We start from the raw sequence: 20,807 nt of genomic DNA, 5'->3' as shown, positions 1-20,807 counted from the left end.
TCCTGTTGCTCAGAATAATCACCTTAGAGGGCATAAATTCAAATTGAGGAAAGACAGATGTAGGATAGATGCGCGGAAGTTTGCCTTTAGCCAGCAGGTAGTTGGTTGGTGGAACAGACTTCCATCCCTTGTTGTGGAAGTTGATAGCCTAAATAAATTTAAGGCTTAGCTGGACAGGTATTTCGAACAAACGGAGGGGTGAAGTGGAAATTTTTTTTTTTTTTTTTTTGGCTGATGCTGCATAAGCTTACTTTCTTGCATCATATGCCTCTATTAATGCTAATGCTAAGACAAAGGCACACTAAGATGGCTCTCACTAGCCACCCAAGTATAGAAAGAAAAAGTTTTCATTATCCACTTTCAGTGAAAATGCTGGAAACAACTGAAGCGGTGAGTGCTGTAATGCAACAGAGTTTTAAAAAATCCCCAAATATGTTAATATGTTAGTTTTAAAAAATCCCCAAAGATATTCCACATAAACTCATGCTTATCTACAACATGTAATTATTTACACTATTATCTACACAATTTAAAAAAAAGGTAAACTGCAGCCATTATCAACCCACTGCAGGATTAAACAATCCTCAACAATTCCTATTGAGGGAAATGAACCATAATCTGCCATGCTGGTAGAGTGAAGGTTGGCAGATCGACTGTATTCAGCAGTCAGGGGCTTGAATCACCATCTATTCAAAGAGCATGTGCTACTGCACTCCCGCTCCTGACCACTCAGATATGGAGGCTGTTTCTAATTATCTATCACTAAATTGGAGACTACTGTGTGGCTGCTGAACATTCCCGCTCCTGAATATGAATAAGTTTTTGGAAAATTTTGATTTTTTTATTTAATTACTATATTAAATTATGTTTAATAAATTGTTTTAGTTGTTATAAACACATACATTAGCTTATTTTGAATTCAGCTAAGAATTTAATAGGTTATAACTTAATATTCACAGAGCCTTTGTTATCATTAATTTTGGCAGGAATATGTCATAACTGGTAAACTGTAGTGTGGCACATTGTGGTAGTTAATTACAGCATGTTCAATTGTACTAAATGTATAGTTCAAAGGACCTGCAAAAATAAGCATTTAGAAAGTCAGTAGCACTATTTAGAAACATGGCAGCATAGTAAGTACTGACATCACTGAGATTAATGCAGCATTCTTTTGCTAATATCTTCTGGTGCTTGTGGCATTTTAAAATTAAATTTAGACTAAAATCATGCCTCAAACAAAAAGTCTTGAGTTAAGAACAGAAAGAAAAGCAACAAAGAATTCTTTGATTATTTACTAGATGATAGATTACTCATCAACTGGTGCAATATCACCATTTTGCTTTTGGAAGCTTGAAGCAGTGAAACCCATGTTTAGTAACCCCCCATCTCTTCCATCATGTATAATGATTGATGTTATGATGGCAACATGGTGAGTTACAAACTTCTTTACATTTCGAGGGTACAGCTCTAAATAGTATTCGCAGGCTGGGCACTAGAGACAGTCCAAGCCCATACTCACATCTGGTGAGTATGGGCTTGGTAAACCCAGGGTCCTGAGCTGGATATCATCATTCTTCTCTTTCTTGGTGATTCCTTTGTACTTCTCTCTCTCTCTCTCTCTCTCTCTCTCTCTCTCTCTTTCTTTCTCAGGGGGTAACTCGGTAATTTTTATTTTTGGCTGGTGCAGCATAAGCCTCAGGCTTCCTTGTACTATATGGCTAATAATAATAATAATAATAAAAAATAGATGTGTGGAAATTTGCCTTTAGCCAGCAGGTAGTTGATTGCTGGAACAGACTTCCATCTCTTGTTGTGAAAGTTAAATAAATTTAAGGCTGAGCTGGACAAGCATTTGGAATGAATAGATGGGTGAAATGGGAAGGTTTTTTTTTTTTTTTTGGCTAATGCTGCATAAGCCTGCCTTCTTGCATCATATGCCTCTGCTAATGCTAATATCAAAAGCATTCCTGAAATCCAAGTATATGATATAAAAATTAATTTTTGCTACCAGTTGCTTTGTTACTGCATCATATTATCCACTCTTTGCTGTTTTTCTTTGCATCCATTGCCAAAGATTTCGCGTAATCTGCCTTTGCCTGCCTAACCTCCTTTGTGACTTGGTTACAGACCAGCTTATATCTATCATAGGCTTCCGTGTCACCTGTGAATTTATATGTATCCCATGCATTTTTCTTCTCTGCCACTTGTCTAATTAGTTCATCTGACATCCATTTAGGCCTAAATCTTGAAAAATATTTCTTAGTTGGTATGAATAGCCTAGTAGCTTCCAAGATTAATTCTTTGAATGCTTCCCATTTTGAATTTGCTGTTGGTAACATGATCAGTTGGTCCCACCATATAGAATCTGAATACTGTCTCAGACCTCCGTAGTCACCTTTACAAAAGCAAAACCCCTTCCCTTTGACCCTGATGGTAGTTACCTCTTTGAGTAAATCCCACTTCAGCACACTGTGCTCACTGCCATCTAGTGGTTCCTTTATCTGCCTCTATCATCAAAGTTTCTTGCAACGACTGACTAACTGGTTAAAATAAATTTATTAAAATAAAAATATAATATATACATAAGATAAAATATAAATAAAATAAAAGCATTTAAATACAATAAGATAAAAGCATTAAAATACAATAAGGTAAAAAGAGTTAAAATATATAGTAGCTTTCGAAGCAAAGTGTCTCTTCATTAGCTAGTCTGTGACTGGTGTACTTGCTGATGAAGAGGCACTTCGCTTCAAAAGCTACTATGTATTTTAACACTTTTATTATATATATTTTAACACTTTTATTATATATATTTTAATGCTTTTATCTTATTGTATTTTAATGCTTTTATCTTATTGTATTTAACGCTTTTATTTTATTTCTGTTTTATCTTATGTATATATTATATTTTTATTTTAATAAATTTATTTTAACCAGTTAGTTGGTTGTCGCAAGAAACTGTGATGATATAATGCAACCCGACACACAAGGCCTGTTTTCTAATCCTTTATCTGCATTGGACAGCTTCTCTTAAAATTTGTTACAAATTAAATGTCTCACTGAAGCCACTTTGTACATCAGAATACCCTTCTCATGATATTTGGAACTAAAGTTTTGATTTCATAAAAAATCCCAGTTCATCTGTAATCAATTTTAAATTTTTTCCAGACTTCTGTAACATCTTGTATGTACTATATAATGCATTTTTTACATAAGGTAAATTCAGATGAAACCTGCTTGTATGGCATTCAAAAATAGAGTGGCATCCCAGAATACATCTGTCAACAGATATATGCTGCTGTGTAGATCACAAGTAAACTTATTTGAGAGTAGGAGACCAGCTGCATAACCTATGAGAGATCATAAATTGCAGCATACCAATTCCACTATCATTCACACAGCATCAGCATACTATTGTACAGTTTTTGATATAAAGGAGCAGTGGAGATTCACTGTAAGATGCAGAATTTAAGGCAATTCATGTGTTCTCAAAATAAATGAACTAAACAAATTAAAGTAAATGCAATTCTACCAGAGTTTTTTTTTTTTACTAACTGCAATCTTTCATTTAATTAATGCATATACATTTTTGACTTATCTCTGTTTCATTTTTTTAAAATTAACACTAGTTATTTCATCATCTTTTTAGATAAACAAAAATTTTATGTCTGAGAAAAGAATGCTAATCTTCATTATGATTTTTTGTATTTATTGTCTGGGCACACTAGTGTTCCTCCAGTGAGAGTGGACAGAGTTTGGGCCTATGCTCATCTTGGAAATAACTATGTGATTTCTGAGCCATTAAAGTTACTAGTATAATTTTTTGTCGAATAACATCCCCAAGAAGGCATCACCACAGCTGTTGTTCAATAAAAAAGTGCACTGCTGTGAGTGGTATTAGAATTAATCAGATCCTCATCAGGCAACAAGAAGGCTCAATTAACAGAACCTAAGAGAGAGATCATATTATTATTAATAACCATATGGTGCAAGGAAGCCTGAGGCTTATGCTGCACCGGAAAAAAAAAAAAAAAATCCCGAGTTACCCTGAGAGAGAGAGAGAGAGAGAGAGAGAGAGAGAAAGAGAGAGAGAGAGAGAGAGTCAAAAGTAGAAGGGAATCACCAAGAAAGAGAAGAATGATGATACCCAGCTCAGGACCCTGGGTGTGCCAAGCCCATACTCACCAGATGTGAGCCTAGTGTACAAAATTCCACTATCATTCACAGAGGGTCAGCATGCTATTGTACAGTTTTTGATATAACAGTGAATAAATGTATTGAATCTAAACGAGTAGCCATGCAGTGTGTGGAAGAAAAACTTTCAAATAAATGTAACTTTCACAAACTTTTTTTCTGCATACTGCCTGGCTGCTCACCATTCAATACAAGGTTGCTAATTGAGACTGCATATTATCTGAAGAAAAGCCAGATACTTTTGAAATTGGTCTCAACAACACCTTTGAGTTCTAATGAGGAAAAATTTAATAAGAAAAGAAAAGTCATTGAATGATTTAATTAACTTGATTAAGATTTGCCTTCTGGGTGAAATTCTTCAATTAAAAATTACATTAGTAAGTTGACTTGCTAATGTCTTTTTTTAGAAATGCTCCCTTTAGAAATGTAGTCATTTCTAAAGGGAGCATAAGCCTAAGCTCTGTCACTAGAAGAAGAATAGTGTGCCCCCCCAACAATAAAGACATAAAAATATAATGCAGAATATTTCTTTTCTCAAACTATTTCCATATCTATGTTGAAACCATATCCCACTTCTTTAATAAAAATTTTAAATGTAATTCCATATTGTAAAAACTTTTAACAAGTAATAAGTTGTCAAATGATTTTATGAACACATAATAAAATACATTTTCAAGTATGTCTTCTTACCACATGTCTGATGATAAAGTAGCAGGCTGTTTGTTAGCTAGTTCTGGTGCAACAAATTCTGGATGACCATATTCCAGATGGTAGTCTTTACCTGGTATTAATTTTGCCGACAAGCCAAAATCTCCAATTTTTATAGTATCACTATTTACCCTGGCCACTAAAACATCACCAATCTGAAATTAATAGTAAACAACAAAAGAGACAACTGTCAAATTTTTTTTTTTATTTCAGCATATTATAAAAAAATCTGATTCTTATAAGTAATTTATTTTAATCTGAGTTGATTACGATAAGCATAATTTTAAACAGATTATAATATAGGGCATTATAATCCAGGGTTATAAATTTTAATTATAATTTTCAAGATCAGGATTTCTGATTGAATTACAAGAGATGTGGGTGTGTGTATGTATATATAAATTTCAAACACTTTACCACTTATTTTGATAACATTATACATATATATAAGTTTGTATTAATATATTGAATAAAGTATGCATAAATGGATGTGAAAGTTACACAAAGTGCCTGTAACTAGAAGGGTGAGGAAAGTAGAAAAAGAAGTGTAGTAGATTTGTAAAAGGTGAAAGAATGTTAATATCCAAAGGTTATGATGAATTAAGAAAATTATGGGCTGAATTACCAAGCCAATAGAAAGTGGGAGAACTGTAAAGTAAAATTAGTACATCGAAATACTAATAAAATAAAAAAAAAAAAAAAATGCAAATAAAATGAAAAAAAAAAAAAAAAATGAAAGAATGAAAGTGGTATAGCTGTCATCAGATATGTGGGGAAACATATTTAGAAAATGGTCGAACATAGGTAAGGCAAACATGCTTGATCTGATGTCAGCTGAAATAAATATTGTTACATGATCAGGTATTTCATCAGGGGACTACATCTGACCACGTATCAGGAACTGCGTTTCTATACTTGTCCATAATAGTAGAAGAAAAGTGAAAGGCCAAAAAGCAACGAAAATGAAATTAGCACATTCTAATACACTATGGATAAGGTAGTCCCAACTCAGTGTAATTTATTTAGGTAAAAATAAGTTTTCAATTTTCTCATGTATCCATTAGATTTGTTTTAATAATCATTCATGAAATTACTTATAATTAACTGCCCATGCTGCCATGCTGACTTCTACTAATTTGTTTTAAGATACGGTTTATATTATATGTAGATTTTTTTTTTTTTTTTTTTTTTTGGGGTCTTGAATTTTTCAAGCATGTATTAACATACTACACCTTTGAAAATCCATTTCTAGATTTTCTACTAAAATTATATAGCAACCTTCGGATTTTAGTGACTTTGGTCTTTACCACTAAACTTTGTATGAATAACTTCATACAATCTCCTAACTACATCACTATTAGGTATATAGACATCCAAATTTTTGGTTCCTTGGAATTACTTCTTGTTCTTCCTTCTTAAGATTGAACTGTTTCATGTCCATAGACTTGTTTCCTGTTCTTTCATAATTGGATTCTTAACTACACTACCATTGGTTATGTCAACTGGTTCTTTATCTTTGAAATAATTTACTATTCTTTCCACAGTGAATCCACACCTTATACTACCTGTGGATTAATCTAATTTTATATACATGGATTTATTTCCTGCTGTTCCATACTATTGTTGTTTCCTTGGAATTGTTTCATATACCTGGACTTATTTCCTGTTCTTTTATAATTGGATCCTTAACTACACCACTTTTGGATCTAAAGTCACCGTGTTACTTATATCCCTGGAATTATATCACATTCTTTCACCTATGGATTTAAATTAGTTCTTTTTCCTTGGATGTATTTTCTTGCAAAATTGGATTCTTACTACACTTTTTTGGATTATAGATTATAATTATTAATCTATTTATATCTCAAAACATTTGATGACTCTTGTTTTCTATACTCTGATATGTTTATAATCATTCCCTTATATGAGACTATTCAGCTTAATATAACGTAGCCTCATCATTTTGTCTAATGTGTATATGTGTTTTGCCACTGTATTGTTCAACACTCTTTATTTATCTATTAATGGTAGTGTTTATTTTTATAATTTTGTATGACTTTATCACAGTAAAGTCATACTATTCCAATTGCATTTATTTTCCCAATGCTAATTTTAAATTATCTCCATACACTTGTATTCTAAATACAACAATAGAGGTCACTATTTTCCCACTATTTTGCATTTCTTTGCAGCTTACTGTTAAGTCTGCTACACTACTATAAATTTCTTTATCATGTAGATATATTGCCAATGTGGTTGAAGTTTGCGTGCATTCATCTACCAGGCACCTCCGTAGCCAAGTGGGAAGGAGCAGCAGTGCATAGCACACGCTTCTTGATTAGACCGGGGTTCGAGCCCGTCACTACCAAATACGGAGGATGCGGAAAGGTCAGGGAATAACCACCGCATATCCCGGAGCAATATGGCCTTAGTTGCTAATGCTCCTAAAAACCAAATAACAAACAAACATTCATCTACCCTAATGAATACGTGCACTTCATCTGTCCACCTTTTTCCTGTCCGCTATGCATTTCTTGAAATACTCCAGGAATTGTTCACTTTCACTTTCTTATTATACAGTACTTTCGGTTTCGTTTTAGATTCATTTCTTGGCATGTTTTGATACACATATTTTTCCTTTCTATACAAGCGTTTGGTATTAGCTCCCTTTTATACTAACACTTACAAAAGCCAGAGCCTTTACTATAAGGTTGGGCTTCACAACCCCAGCAAGCTTAGTGTTATTTAATAACTTTTTCTTTGCTTTCTATCTTTCTGCTATCTATTTCTACTGTTCTTCCCATTTGTAAAACTATTAGTGTATACGAGGGTGACACGAATGTTCCTACTTCTATTGCTATTTTTCATCTTTATTTATTTAAAATACTCCTTCCCCATCCTCAATTTAATACCTCACCCTATACCACGTGCTTGTTCCAAATTTATTTATTGAATTCCTATTTATATAAAATTAAATTCTACACTAAATTCTACATAATATCGGTGTAGATACACCATAGACAACTCTTAAAAAACTACGAAGTAGTTGTTGTAGTAGGCATCATTTGCTCTGTTTCTCATATTGTGCTTTTCCTTCACGACGAGTTGCCATGATATAATGCTACCTTGAATAAGTAACGCTTCACTAATAGAGAAGACTATTGTTACTTATTCTCAGTGAGTACCACCACCCACACGGCACCGTTTCAAGGCTATTGGCCTATCATCAGTGGATGGGCAGGTACCCTGGTATTGCAGACATGATGACCCAGTTGTGAAGATAGTCACACAATAATCACACCATATCTATTGTGTGAAGATAATCACAGTTTTTGAAATTTATAAACAAGTGTTTATAATATTTTGAAATTTGAAAACAAGTGTTTGAAATTTATAAAAAGGATTATGGCTCTAGGTTACTATACTGATAGTAGAAAGAACCCAGCAGGAATGTAGATAATAATATTGTACAGGAAACCTTCATATAACATGGTAGTTAGGCTCCTATAAAATATCATGTTGTGTGAAACCATGTTATATAGAACTAAGATAACAAGTACAAAAGGGGGGGGGGTACGTTTCAAAAGCTAACAAAAATACACAATTTTGTTAACAACTAACAACAATACACCATTCTAGATTTCATGTATCTTCAACTCTTTTAAAAAATCAGTAATATGGTTTTGTTTGCTTTTGCTTGATAAATCTTTGTGAATTTCATCGTATGGAACAAAACATTTTTTGAAACTCACTTTTGAACTTAAGGCTAACTTTGTGCCTTCCAGTATGCTTTTTAGTGTAAAATTTGGAAGTTTAGAATTTTCATCTGAGCTATCATCCTCTGAATTGATTTGATTTTGCCTCCGATGCCATTTCCACCAAATCCACTTCGCCAGTCTCTTTTTCTACCAGTAATTCTTGAACGTTTTTGAAAAATTCTTGAAAATTTTTTTAGGAGCATAAGCGACTAAGGCCATGTTACTCTGTATATATTGTCTATAAATTGCATGTGTCCAGAGGTCAATTTTCTGTTTTGCTGGAAGAAAAACCCAAGATTCTGGAAGAAAAAACCATGCTACCCTTGCCTGAGTTCGACTAACTTAGCCATGTTGTGAAAAAGACCCATAAAAATTCCACTTGTCATTGACAGGAGGAGGGCAATTCTATCAACTGCTACCCACGAGGGCATCAGTATTCATATCATAAAAACCTTCCCCTTCTACCGACATAGCAAGTTCTACTTTCGATTCCATTTTCTGCTGGTTTGAGCATATTTCCTGAATGAACTGACTCTGGCCATACATTTTTCCACACGCATTTAACATTGACAGTTTTACTTCTTTGAGCGATAAAGCTATGATTCTGATACAGTCCATAATTGAGAAATGTTTCCATGCCTCCATTACTTCAAAAGATTCGGAATCAATTTTTTCCAAAATCTATTGTAACAATTTTCTGATGGAATAAGTTTTATAGGTGAATATAATACCTTGATCTAATGGCTGAACGAAAGAAGTTGTATTAACCTAGTACAAATGTGGTGGTAGGAATAAAACTTCAACGTTTGGATGACTTAAATCTTTTTGGATAGCCTAGTGTGCTATCCAGTAGTAATAAAACTTTGAAATCTAGATTTTTCCACAAGTTCAATAGAACAGAATGTAATACGTGGATTTTCCAAAAAAATAAAATACGGGGATTTCTCAATTTTTTTTTTTTGACTTGTGAATCAACAGCGGGGATTCAAAAAGAGTGAAAATTGCATCCAACATAATAGCAGGGTTCCCCCCCCAGTCACAAAAGCTCAAAAATACCCTGTTATGTGAGATTTACTGAAATTCTCTAACTGTGTTATATTACCATGTTGTGTGAGGATTGGTGCAATTTATTATGGCGCCTCCGTAGCCAGGTGGGAAGGAGCAGCAGTGCAAAGCACACGCTTCTTGATTAGACCGGGGTTCGATCCCGTCACCACCAAATACGGAGGATGCGGAAAGGTCATGGAATGACCACCGCATATCCCGGAGCAACATGGCCTTAGTTGCTAATGCTCCTAAAAACCAAATAACAACAACAACAACAACATGGTGCAATTTATCAATCATCTTACAGCAAAACCATGTTGTAGAAGTACTGTGTTATACAGGGGTTGCCTGTATATGTATAGTCTAAGGAACCAGTGGTCAAAACCATAGGAAAAAATGCAGTGCTCAATTAGTTGGCAAAGGCTACATACAGTAGCCAAAAGCTTCTATATTATATGTTAATATATGTTATCTCTTGAATATCTGTTCCTTGTATCAATTTTCAATTTATGCTTTTGGTCGGTGCAAGCAAGAAATTACTATGCATCCAACTCCCAACCTCACAGCGTTCTTCAGTCAACAATAAAATATGTTGACACTGATGATACTAAAATAAGAGAACATTTCTTTGCTTACCAGCCAATAACTGATTCATCTGAAAGAGAATTTATGAATCAATAACACATATGCTAAATGATTTTCAATTAGATTTAAGTAATGGAAGAGGTCATGGACATGACAGTGGTGTCAACATGAAAGGAAAAACAGAGGACTACAAGCGAGAATATTAAATTCTACCCACGAGCATTTTTTATGCCTTCCGGATGCTATTCTCTCTAAATTTAGTAGTTGAGACAGTGTCTCCATTTCAGCTTCTTCTAGAGGATTTTTTTTTTTTTTTATGAAAACCCCAAACACGAAAGGTATCAAAACCTATAGTACTTAGTACCGTGGATGGGTAGAAGGAGAAGTATGGGGGGGGGGGAGATGCCGGAAACTTTGCTCTAGAGACTAAACATGGGTTTCACCACTTCAAGCCTCCAATAAGCAAAGTGGTGGTATTTCACCGGTTGATGAAAGTCATCTACCACCTCCCAGAATTTACATGTTATTTTCAGCATATCAATAGATATGGTGGCAACTGCTGAAAAAATATTTTAAATGCTTAACTCATAACCCATTATGTGATACCAGATGGGAACGTAAAACTGACTGTGTTAACGCTATTAAAAATGAAAATTTAGGCTTGAGAGATGCCTTAATTGAGTTAGCAGACAAGCCTCCTGCTGAACCTGTTGTCATTTCAAAAGCAGAATCTCTTGTGGAAAAGGTTGGGGATTTCAGTTTTAAGTTACCCTTTGTGTGTAGAATGATATTTAGTTTCAAGTTAATTTGGCCAGAAAATTGATGCAGAGTTTTAGAATTGAACTAGGCTCAGTGGTAATGCTATTAGAAAACTGCACAAACTTCTTAAAGGAATACCAAGATTTCAGTTATATCACATAAATAAAATAGGCAAAGAAGTTAGCAATAAAATTAAACTTAAAAGCAGAGTTTAAAACTGTTAGATTTAGGCAAGAAATTGTTTTTACTTGTGAATCCAGAAAGGAAAATTCAAAGATTGAAAATTAGGAAAAATATTTTCAAATACCGTTTTCGATCTGCTGTTAGATCATGGGATTATTTCACTAACAGAAAGATTTAAAAATTAAAGAGTTTAATGATATTTATGGTTTTTTGTATAGCATAAAGAAAACTGTAAATCATGTTGATTTGTTGAAAAAATGTAATGTACTTGAAATGAAACTTAGCAATAAAAATGAATGTGATTTAAATGCTGTTGATTTAAGTCAAGAAATTGAGAATGTGATAAGGCTGTTGCTCGAAAATGTACCGGATAATTCTATAAGTATTTTGAAATTTATATATACTAACAGTTTACAAGATATGTTACCAAATTTATGGGTAGCTTTGTGAATTATGTTAACAATTCCACTAACTATAGCAAATGGGGAAAGAAGATTTTGTAAACTGAATCTTATCAAAACATACTTGCAAAATTGGATTTCACTGATATGATTAATAAATTCGCTAATTTAAAATCAAGGAAAAGGATATTTATTAAACTCTTTAATTTTTAAATCTTTCTGTTAGTGAAATAATCCCATGATCTAACAGCAGATCGAAAACGGTATTTGAAAATATTTTTCCTAATTTTCAATCTTTGAATTTTCCTTTCTGGATTCACAAGTAAAAACAATTTCTTGCCTAAAAATTTTTGATACTCAATTAAAAATATGCATCTTGTATGAAATAGCAAATTTAATTTATTAAATTTTGTTTTAAATAATAGCACATTAAAAATAAAATATGGTGAAATTGAATGTATAACAATTTGTTATAATTATTCTAATCAAAATTTGACTGCTTTATAGGTTTACGTTTGGTAATGTTGATATCGATCACAATAAAAATAGTACACATCCTAGTCATTATGGTTTTTTATTTGTCAATTCAAAAATAAATTTATTATCAAAATACTAAACTTTTATCTTTTTATTACTGAAAGGGGCACAAAGTATTCAAAGTATTCTTGTATGTAAAGGCGGTAACCAGGGTTTCCCCTGTATGTCGCCGAGTCACATAACGGCAAAGTTCCAAGGCTGGCATTTAAAAAAAAAAAAAATCCAATGAAATGTTTGTATCTTTATGTGTATATTAATATGTGTTTTGTTGTATGTTGTAAGCCGGCACCTGGCATTTAGCAGTCAGGGGGCAGGAGAACAAAGGCTTCCCTACCCGGCACCTTCGTAGCCAGGTGGGCTGGAGCAGCAGTGTGTAGCACACACTTCTTGATTAGACTAGGGTTTGAGCCCATGACCACCAAATACGGAGGATGCAGAAAGGTCAGGGAATGACCACCGCATATCCCTGGAGCAATATAGCCTTAGTTGCTAATGCTCCTAAAAACCAAATAACAAAACAAAACAGCTCCCCTACACCCCAAACTCCTGTTCCAAGCCACGAGGAGGCAGCCAGGTTCTACTACCAAGAGACACATACCAAGGTTGTTAAAAGGAGGACCTCAAAATAATTTAGAAAGGAAGAAGGGAAAAGGGGAGAGGATGAAGAAAAAGGAACAGAAGAGAAGAGGAATATAGATAGCCTCTAGAAATATAAGTAGAAGAATATAAAAAAGAAAAGTAAGCAGACTACAAGGAACATGTAATTAAAAACTAATTATCAACAGCTATGCAAATACACATACAATCAATTTTACCCAGTAATCATAATAAACCCAGTCATATCAACCATTAGGGCAGATAACTTAAAATCAAATTTAAAACTCCAAAAACAACAAGGCAAGAATCATACCAATAAGCAATCGAAAGACTGCAAATCAATAAGATTACAAAACCTTGGAAAACTTAAAACTAAAACAGCCAATCAATCAGAAAAATCCTCAACAACATGATTAATGCAAAATAACAACATATAACAAGGTAATTAGTCTAATACCACTTCCAAAACCCAAGACACAATCAGAGAGAAAGTCCAAATAGACAACTTAAAATTTAACTTAACAATAATCAAGCAATATTTTACATTTTAACAAGTGATAGTCTGAACCAAACCCTGACACCAGAAAATTGGGATCAGGATCAAGCCAGCAAAAACAAATACAGGCTGTCACGACAGAGACATCCAAACAAAACAAGAAGAAAACACTAATGTTGAGAATCCTCAACCAGTACTGATAGCAATTTACTAAACAGCCACGACAACTTCTATAATATACAAGTTCAGCTGAAACTATCAGCACGAACAAACAAATGGAAGTTAAAACGATAAACAGGTCATAAAATCTAAAACACTTTATGCAGCAACTCGCATAAAATCATTTTAAATAAGTTCAGGTTTAAACAAATATTAAGGTTATTAAGACAACAGAACCCCTGCTGCCAAAGACATGACCCAAGCTATGGGTGAAAAATCCACTAAAACCACGAATCATCAGCTAAAAATAATTAGCATGAACAACATTCATCAACAAAACAAGGTGAATTAACAAAATACAGTTAGCCAACTAAATGCAATGGCTCTCTGCAATCCACAGAGACAACAGGATGATATTTACATTATTAAGAACATAACGATTTAAAGTAATGTAGCATATATAATTCACCAATGAAACGAGGTGAATTAACAAAATACAATTAGCCAAAAAAACAAACTGGCCCTTTGCAACCCGCAGAAACAACAAAATAATATTTACATCATTAACAACATAGTAATTTTATATCCCTTAGAAGACAGTTCACGACATTATCATAATATACAGTTGGAGCCATGTAAGGCGCAGAGACTGCAAAATTCAATTTACATTATTAACAACACAGTAATTTTAAATCCTCATAAAAGAAAATTCGCTGACCGGGCTAGCTGGGTGGGTAAAGTACCTGCCTAGCAACCCAAAGGTTGCGGGTTCGAATCCCGCCTCGGGCTTGGATCAAAGTACTGCAAAAACCTTGGGAGGTGCATTATGGCCACAGAAGCCGATGCGCCAACAACTACCAGAAAAAAAATTCACAACACTAATTGAAGTATGCAAAAGAAGCTTACATAGATACTACTAATAATAAGCCAGATTTACCACACAAAACATCAAGTAATTATCAAAATACATTTAAATAACTGTACAAGATAATTTAGCATTAAACAATAATTCAACAAGATAAAAGTTTATTGCCACCCACAGTAGGCAACAAAAACAAAAAAAAATTTTTACATTAATTACCAAGAAGCTTAGTTTAAGAACTCATTAATCATAATAACAAGATTTAATTCAAATCATCATATACAGAAAAACTCAATCTAGAGCCGTTGACAATAACCAGAACTACTCATAAATAAAAAAATAATAATAAAAAAAAGATGGGATAACCAAAACATCAAAAAAGAAAAACAGCTCCCCAAGCAACCAGCCAGGGCAACCAAAATTTTATCAAACAAGCAACAGTGCAGAAAAACCAAAGAAACCGCAGAGTCCAAAGCAAAGAAAAGACAAAACTATAAATCAAGAGAAGCCAGTCTCTTACGATGTTTAAGATATTTTCTGCAAAAGTGGAAAAAGCATTATAGTTTTCTAAAGTCTCCACCAATTTTGGAAGATCATCAACATGTAAAACTCCAGTGATCAGTTGAAATTCAGACCAAAATCAACGTACTGAATACAATCAAAAATTAAGTGAGTGGCAGATTCTACCGCACCACAGGAACAATTTGGGGAAGAAGCAAGACCCAAGGAGAACAATTTTTCATTCAAACTTCCATGATCAGAAAACAAAAAAGTAGCATAAAGACCAGGAGAAAACTGAGCTAAATTTTTCTTATTAATTTCAATGACCTTTGGGAAGAATAGAAAAGTGATAAGACCTGTAACTCATTAATCCAGTTAAGCTGCCATTCAGAAATAAATTTATCCCTTATACGTTGAATATCTAATTTTACGGGAAGAGCTATATTTAAAGTTTTTTTTATTCCAAATATTCCAAGAAATATTTGGAAGTACTGAGGACGAGGTTGCCGGTGCGGACGTGCCTTTCTGCTGCTCTTCGAACAGAGAAGTTTTTTCTGATTTATTTTCTGCTTTATTAGTTTAAATTGACATATTAACTTATTTTCTAGAGTAGCTTATATTCCTATTACGGTACTTAAGTTTAAAGTAACTTAGATAGAGATTTTGTAGGTATTACTTAGTATCGGAAAGGGTATCAAATACACGTGTTTACCGTTCGTAAATATCCGCCATTGTTACGGGAAAATTAATCAGTAAAATCTATTAATCTTGTCGAACTTCATTGGCAATTAAATTGTACTTTTAACTTTACATATAACCACTTAGGTTACGAAACATAAATAATTAGTAAAAACAAATAATTAATACATAACTTGATACGAAAGTTATATAAAGGGATTTCGTAGATAACACTCGTTACTGAAACATAAATATTTCGTAGATAACACTCGTTACTGAAACGCAAATATTTTGTAGATAACACTCGTTACTGAAACATAAATATTCCGTAGATAACATTCGTTACTGAAACATAAATATTTCGTAGCTAACACTCGTTACTGAAACATAAATATAGCGTTATAACTGTGTTTGGATACAAGTTTAGGATTTAATTTTGTACAGAAATTGAAATTTTATTGAAAGTAAATCTAAATCATGACTCAAACCAGAGCAGCAAAGCAAAAGGCTCAAGCTAATGGGAATGCTGTGGCCCAAGGGAGAACTGAGGGGGGCAGTTGTCCTCTGAATCACAGCCTTTTAAGATGCACTATTTGCTTGATGTTTGCGGAGCAGTCAAGTATGGGACATGATACTGCCACGGGGGATGTCTTTGTATGTGTGCGATGCAAGGAGTGTAAGGAGATAAGGCGACAACTCAGCGTTGTTATGGGCCTATATGAGAGCTTGAAGGACAGGGTGGATGCCCTCGAAGGATTAAAAGTGAGGGGCCCATCAAGCTCTCAGCTGCCCACACCAATGCCAGAGCTTGCACTTGGTCATCGCGCAACACAGCGGCAACCCCCAAGGCAGAATGCGCTGGTCCCAAAGGAACTAGTAGTTGTTGGTGACTCTATTGTCAGGGAAACGGGAAACATGCTTTGTAAAAAGGATAGGTGGAACAGGACCAGGGTATGTCTGCCAGGGGCAAAAGTTGATGACGTTGTAGAGCGGATATCATCTTTTAAGGGCACAAAAGGTGATATAGTTGTACACGTTGGCACTAATGATATTAAGAGCAGGAGACCGGCGGAATTACTTGACAAGTACAGGTCATTGATGAAAAAAGCCGTGAATTAGGGTTGAAATTGAGAGTGTCTGCAATTCTGCCCAGACACGATAGGAGGGAGTATATGATGAGAGCCCTGTCAATCAATTCGGCCCTGGAAAGATTGTGCAGGGCTCAAGGGGTAGAATTTTTTTCAGTCTGGTCTGTACTTGTTAACAGGAGAGACTGCTTCTACAGGGATGGGATACACTTAAATAGAAAGGGTGCAAGAATGTTTGCTGATGCTATCGAGGCAGTGTTAGGTGGGTCGGAAAACTGCTAAGAAAACTTAAATTTATTCAAGGACTAATAGATTAACAGTAGCCACTGGCAGAGGTGAAAGTGATTCTTGCACTGCTTCTATTGGAATGAGCCGCAGCCTGGAAAATAAGATGCAGGATATTTCAGAGACTGCTGGGAATCATTGGGATACAAGTAAACACATGGGTTGTGTTAGGGTTGCTAAGAAAAAGAACAGGTGCATGTATACTTGTGTGTACACCAATGCTAGGAGTTTAGTAAATAAATTTGATGAATTTGAGGTATTGCTCAAAACATCAAAGGCAGATATAGTGGGGATTTCAGAGACGTGGTGTCACACAGATATAAGGAATGCAGAACTGGAATTTGGGGAGTACAATGTCTACAGAAAGGATAGACAGGATAGGAAGGGAGGAGGGGTTATGCTATTAGTTAAAAAACACATAAAATCCAAGGAAGTGAAGCCAGTCGACATCGCTGGACAGTGCAGTGTCGAGTCAGTTTGGTGTGACATAAGCATTGGGAGATCAAAATTGAGAGTAGGAGTGTGCTATAGGCCTAATGACTCTGATGAGTATAATAAGAAACTGTTCGGAGAAATAGAGTGGGCCAGTAAATCAGAGAGTCTTATAATGGGGGATTTTAATTTCCCAGATATTGACTGGAATTTGGGGGCTGGTCACTCACACAGTAGCAAGGCTTTTGTGGATTTATTGGATGATTGTTTTCAACATCAGCATGTTCGGGAGGCAACTAGAGGGAGTAATACTCTTGATTTGATTACCAGTAGTGATTCTTCATGCATTAAGAATCTGCAGATAAATGAACCACTAGGTGGCAGTGATCACAGTGTGCTGAAGTGGGAGTTACTCAAAGAGGTAACTACCATTAGGGGTAAAGGGAAGGGGTATTGCTTTCGTAAAGGCGACTACAATGGACTGAGACAGTATTTAAATTCTATACAGTGGGATCAACTTATGATATTGCCAACAGCAAATTCAAAATGCGAAGCATTCAAAGAACTTATCTTGGAAGCTACTAGGCTTTACATACCAACTAAGAAATATTGTTCAAGGTTTAGGCCTAAATGGATGTCAGATGAACTAATGAGGCATATGGCAGAGAAGAAAAATGCATGGGATACATACAAATTAACACGTGACACAGATGCCTATGATAGATACAAGTTGATCTGTAACCAAGTTACAAAGGAGGTTAGGCAGGCGAAGGCAGATTACGAGAGATCCTTGGCAAGGGATGCGAAGAAAAACAGCAAAGAGTTCTTTACTTATGTAAACTCTAGAAGGAAGGGGATGAATCAGATTGGTCCACTTGAGATCGATGGGTCAACTGTTGATGACCCTGCTCAGGTAGCTAACAAACTAAATGAATATTTTGCATCGACATTCACACATGAGGAGTTATTCAGCGAGGGGAATGCCAGAGGTGTATTCAACTCTAGCAGTAAGCTAGAGAATCTTGTAATAACTGAGAGCAAAGTGGAGGAGAAATTGTTGAAGATAAACACAAGAAAGGCACCTGAGGTGGATGGGATCTATCCAGTTATATTAAAGGAGGAGGCAGCAAAGGAAGTAAGCAAACCCTTAGCCATAATTATGAGAGCTTCCTTGGACTCAGGGGAGGTACCCACGGACTGGAGATGTGCAAATGTGACCCCAATTCCACAAAGGGGGATCAAAGGCTGACACAAGTAATTATAGACCTGTGAGTTTAACTTCTGTTCCAGGAAAATTAATGGAGGCACTGGTTAAAGAAGCACTGCAGGATCATCTAGACAAGACTTCAGTTATAGCTAGGACACAGCATGTTTTGTTAAGGGTAAGTCTTGCCTGACCAATTTGATTGGATACTATGATGCAGTCACAAAAGAACTGGATGCAGGGAATAACTTTGATATATACTTGGATCTTAGAAAGGCTTTTGATACTGTTGCACATGGAAGACTGCTGCACAAATTGGAGCAGTTCAGCATTGGAGGCAAATTGCTGCTATGGATAAAGGGGTGGTTGAGGGGGAGAAGACAGAGAGTGGTAATCAATGGACACTGCTCATCGTGGACTAATGTTATTAGTGGAGTCCCTCAGGGTTCAGTGTTGGGTCCTTTATTGTTTTCTGTATTTATAAATGATATTGATGATGGTATATCAGGCTTAATGTCCAAGGTTTGCAGACGATACAAAGGTTGGCAGGGTTGTCAAGGACACTACTGACACTATGCTGCTGCAACAGGATTTGGAAAGGTTGAGCAGATGGGCCTTCGAGGTGGCAAATGAAATTTAACATTGACAAATGTAAAGTACTACATATGGGAAACAGCAACCCCAGAGCAACGTAATCAACCCTGTGGTACTACACTGACAGTGGTAGAGAGTGAAAGGGACCTGGGGGTGGTTGTGCAGGCAGATATGAAGTTCTCTGAGCAGTGCAGACGGGCTGCAAGAGTAGCTCATGGTGTATTGTCAATGATATATAGGAATTTTTCTAGCAGGGATAAGGAGGTGATTATTCCCTTGCAGAGGCGGATTTAACGGCGGGCGCACCGGGCGCGCGCGCCTTGGGGCCCCGACTTCTGAAGGGCCCACGAAAAACCCCAACAAATTAGTTGAACATATTAGTTCAACTATTAGTTCAAAACTTCGTGATTATTATTATGCTATTATTAATTATATTATACATATATTATATTCAAATTTTATTGGAAATAAAACATTAATAGTACATAATAGTTTTAATTTATTTAAAAAAATGGTGAAGGTGTATTTTTATTTTCCCTGTCTCTCTCTTTTTTTAAGGGGCCCAATATTTTCTTCTGCGCCCGGGGCCTCAACCGACCTTAATCCGCTCCTGTTCCCTTGTACAAGGCAATGGTCAGGCCACACCTAGAGTACTGTATACAGGCCTGGAGGCCTCATTTCAAGAAGGATGTAGAGCTGCTGGAAAGAGTACAGAGAAGGGCAACTAGATTGGTGAATGGGACAAAGGGGTGCTCTTACGAAGAAAGGCTTAAGTTTTTGCGAATTACAGTGTCTGGAAACTAGGCACCAGCGAGGTGATCTGATAGAGGTGTACAAAGTCTTGAATGGTTTGAGCATGCTCAATGCTGATGGGATTCTTTCTCTTGCTCAGAATAATCACCTGAGAGGGCATAAATTCAAATTGAGGAAAGACAGATGTAGGATAGATGTGCGGAAATTTGCCTTTAGCCAGCGGGTGGTTGGTAGGTGGAACAGACCTCCATCCCTTGTCGTGGAAGTTGATAGCCTAAATAAGTTTAAGGCTCAGCTGGACAGATATTTCGAATGAACAGAGGGGTGAAGTGGAAGTGGTTATTTTTATTTATTTATGTTACTTTTTTTTTTTTTTTTTTTTTTTTGGCTGATGCTGCATAAGCTTGCTTTCTTGCATCAAATGCCTCTACTAATGCTAATGCTAATGCTAAATAATATCGATCCAGCACAGAGGGAATACCTTGTCTTCTACAATATTGAAGGTAACTAAAAATCACTTCAAATTTAATAGAACTTTACCAGTAATGACTTGGAGGGCAGAGGAAGCAATAGTCCTACAAGTGTGAGAAGTAGTCAGCAGAAAGAAACGTTGGGGCCTGAGTCAACTATTTATTAACTAAGAATTTGGACACACTAAGACCCCAAGCACCAGCAGCATAACGGATCCCTGAGGCCAGCCACAAGTAATCGGTCTCCGAACAGCCCACAGGCCAGAGGAGACAACAAGGCATCTATCAGAAAAAATAATCCGTGATCAACTGATAAAGAGGGATAGAAACCTCAGCCTCCCGGAACCACGCCAGGACACTTTGCCACCAAACGGTGTCAAAGGCCCCTTTAAAGTCCACAAGGAGGCTGAGAATCATATTTAGAATGACAGCCGGAGACTGCACACATAGTATATCTAATAGCATCAACCGCAGAGCAGCCTTTACAAAAACAGAACTGGTAAGGAGACTGCACAC

The 20,807-nt window shown here is 35.6% G+C and overlaps 1 protein-coding gene across 3 annotated transcripts in view; it reads right to left on the bottom strand.

The window, feature by feature from the left end:
* Nucleotides 1–20,807, bottom strand: part of LOC150082242 (protein Obscurin-like) — an 865,351-nt gene that overhangs the window by 170,265 nt on the left and 674,279 nt on the right. For all 3 annotated transcript variants that reach the window (XM_090379203.1, XM_090379204.1, XM_090379205.1), the window contains one exon: nucleotides 4,885–5,057. In XM_090379203.1, the coding sequence (XP_090235329.1) occupies nucleotides 4,885–5,057 (173 nt within the window). The remainder of the gene's footprint in view (nucleotides 1–4,884; nucleotides 5,058–20,807) is intronic.

Source organism: Mastigoproctus giganteus, chromosome 8, assembly GCF_048544385.1.
Source record: "Mastigoproctus giganteus isolate SK-2022 chromosome 8, ASM4854438v1, whole genome shotgun sequence".
NCBI lineage: Eukaryota > Metazoa > Arthropoda > Arachnida > Uropygi > Thelyphonidae > Mastigoproctus > Mastigoproctus giganteus.
The sequence above is the reverse complement of the archived record's forward strand: the minus strand, read 5'-3'. Positions and strand labels throughout refer to the sequence as shown.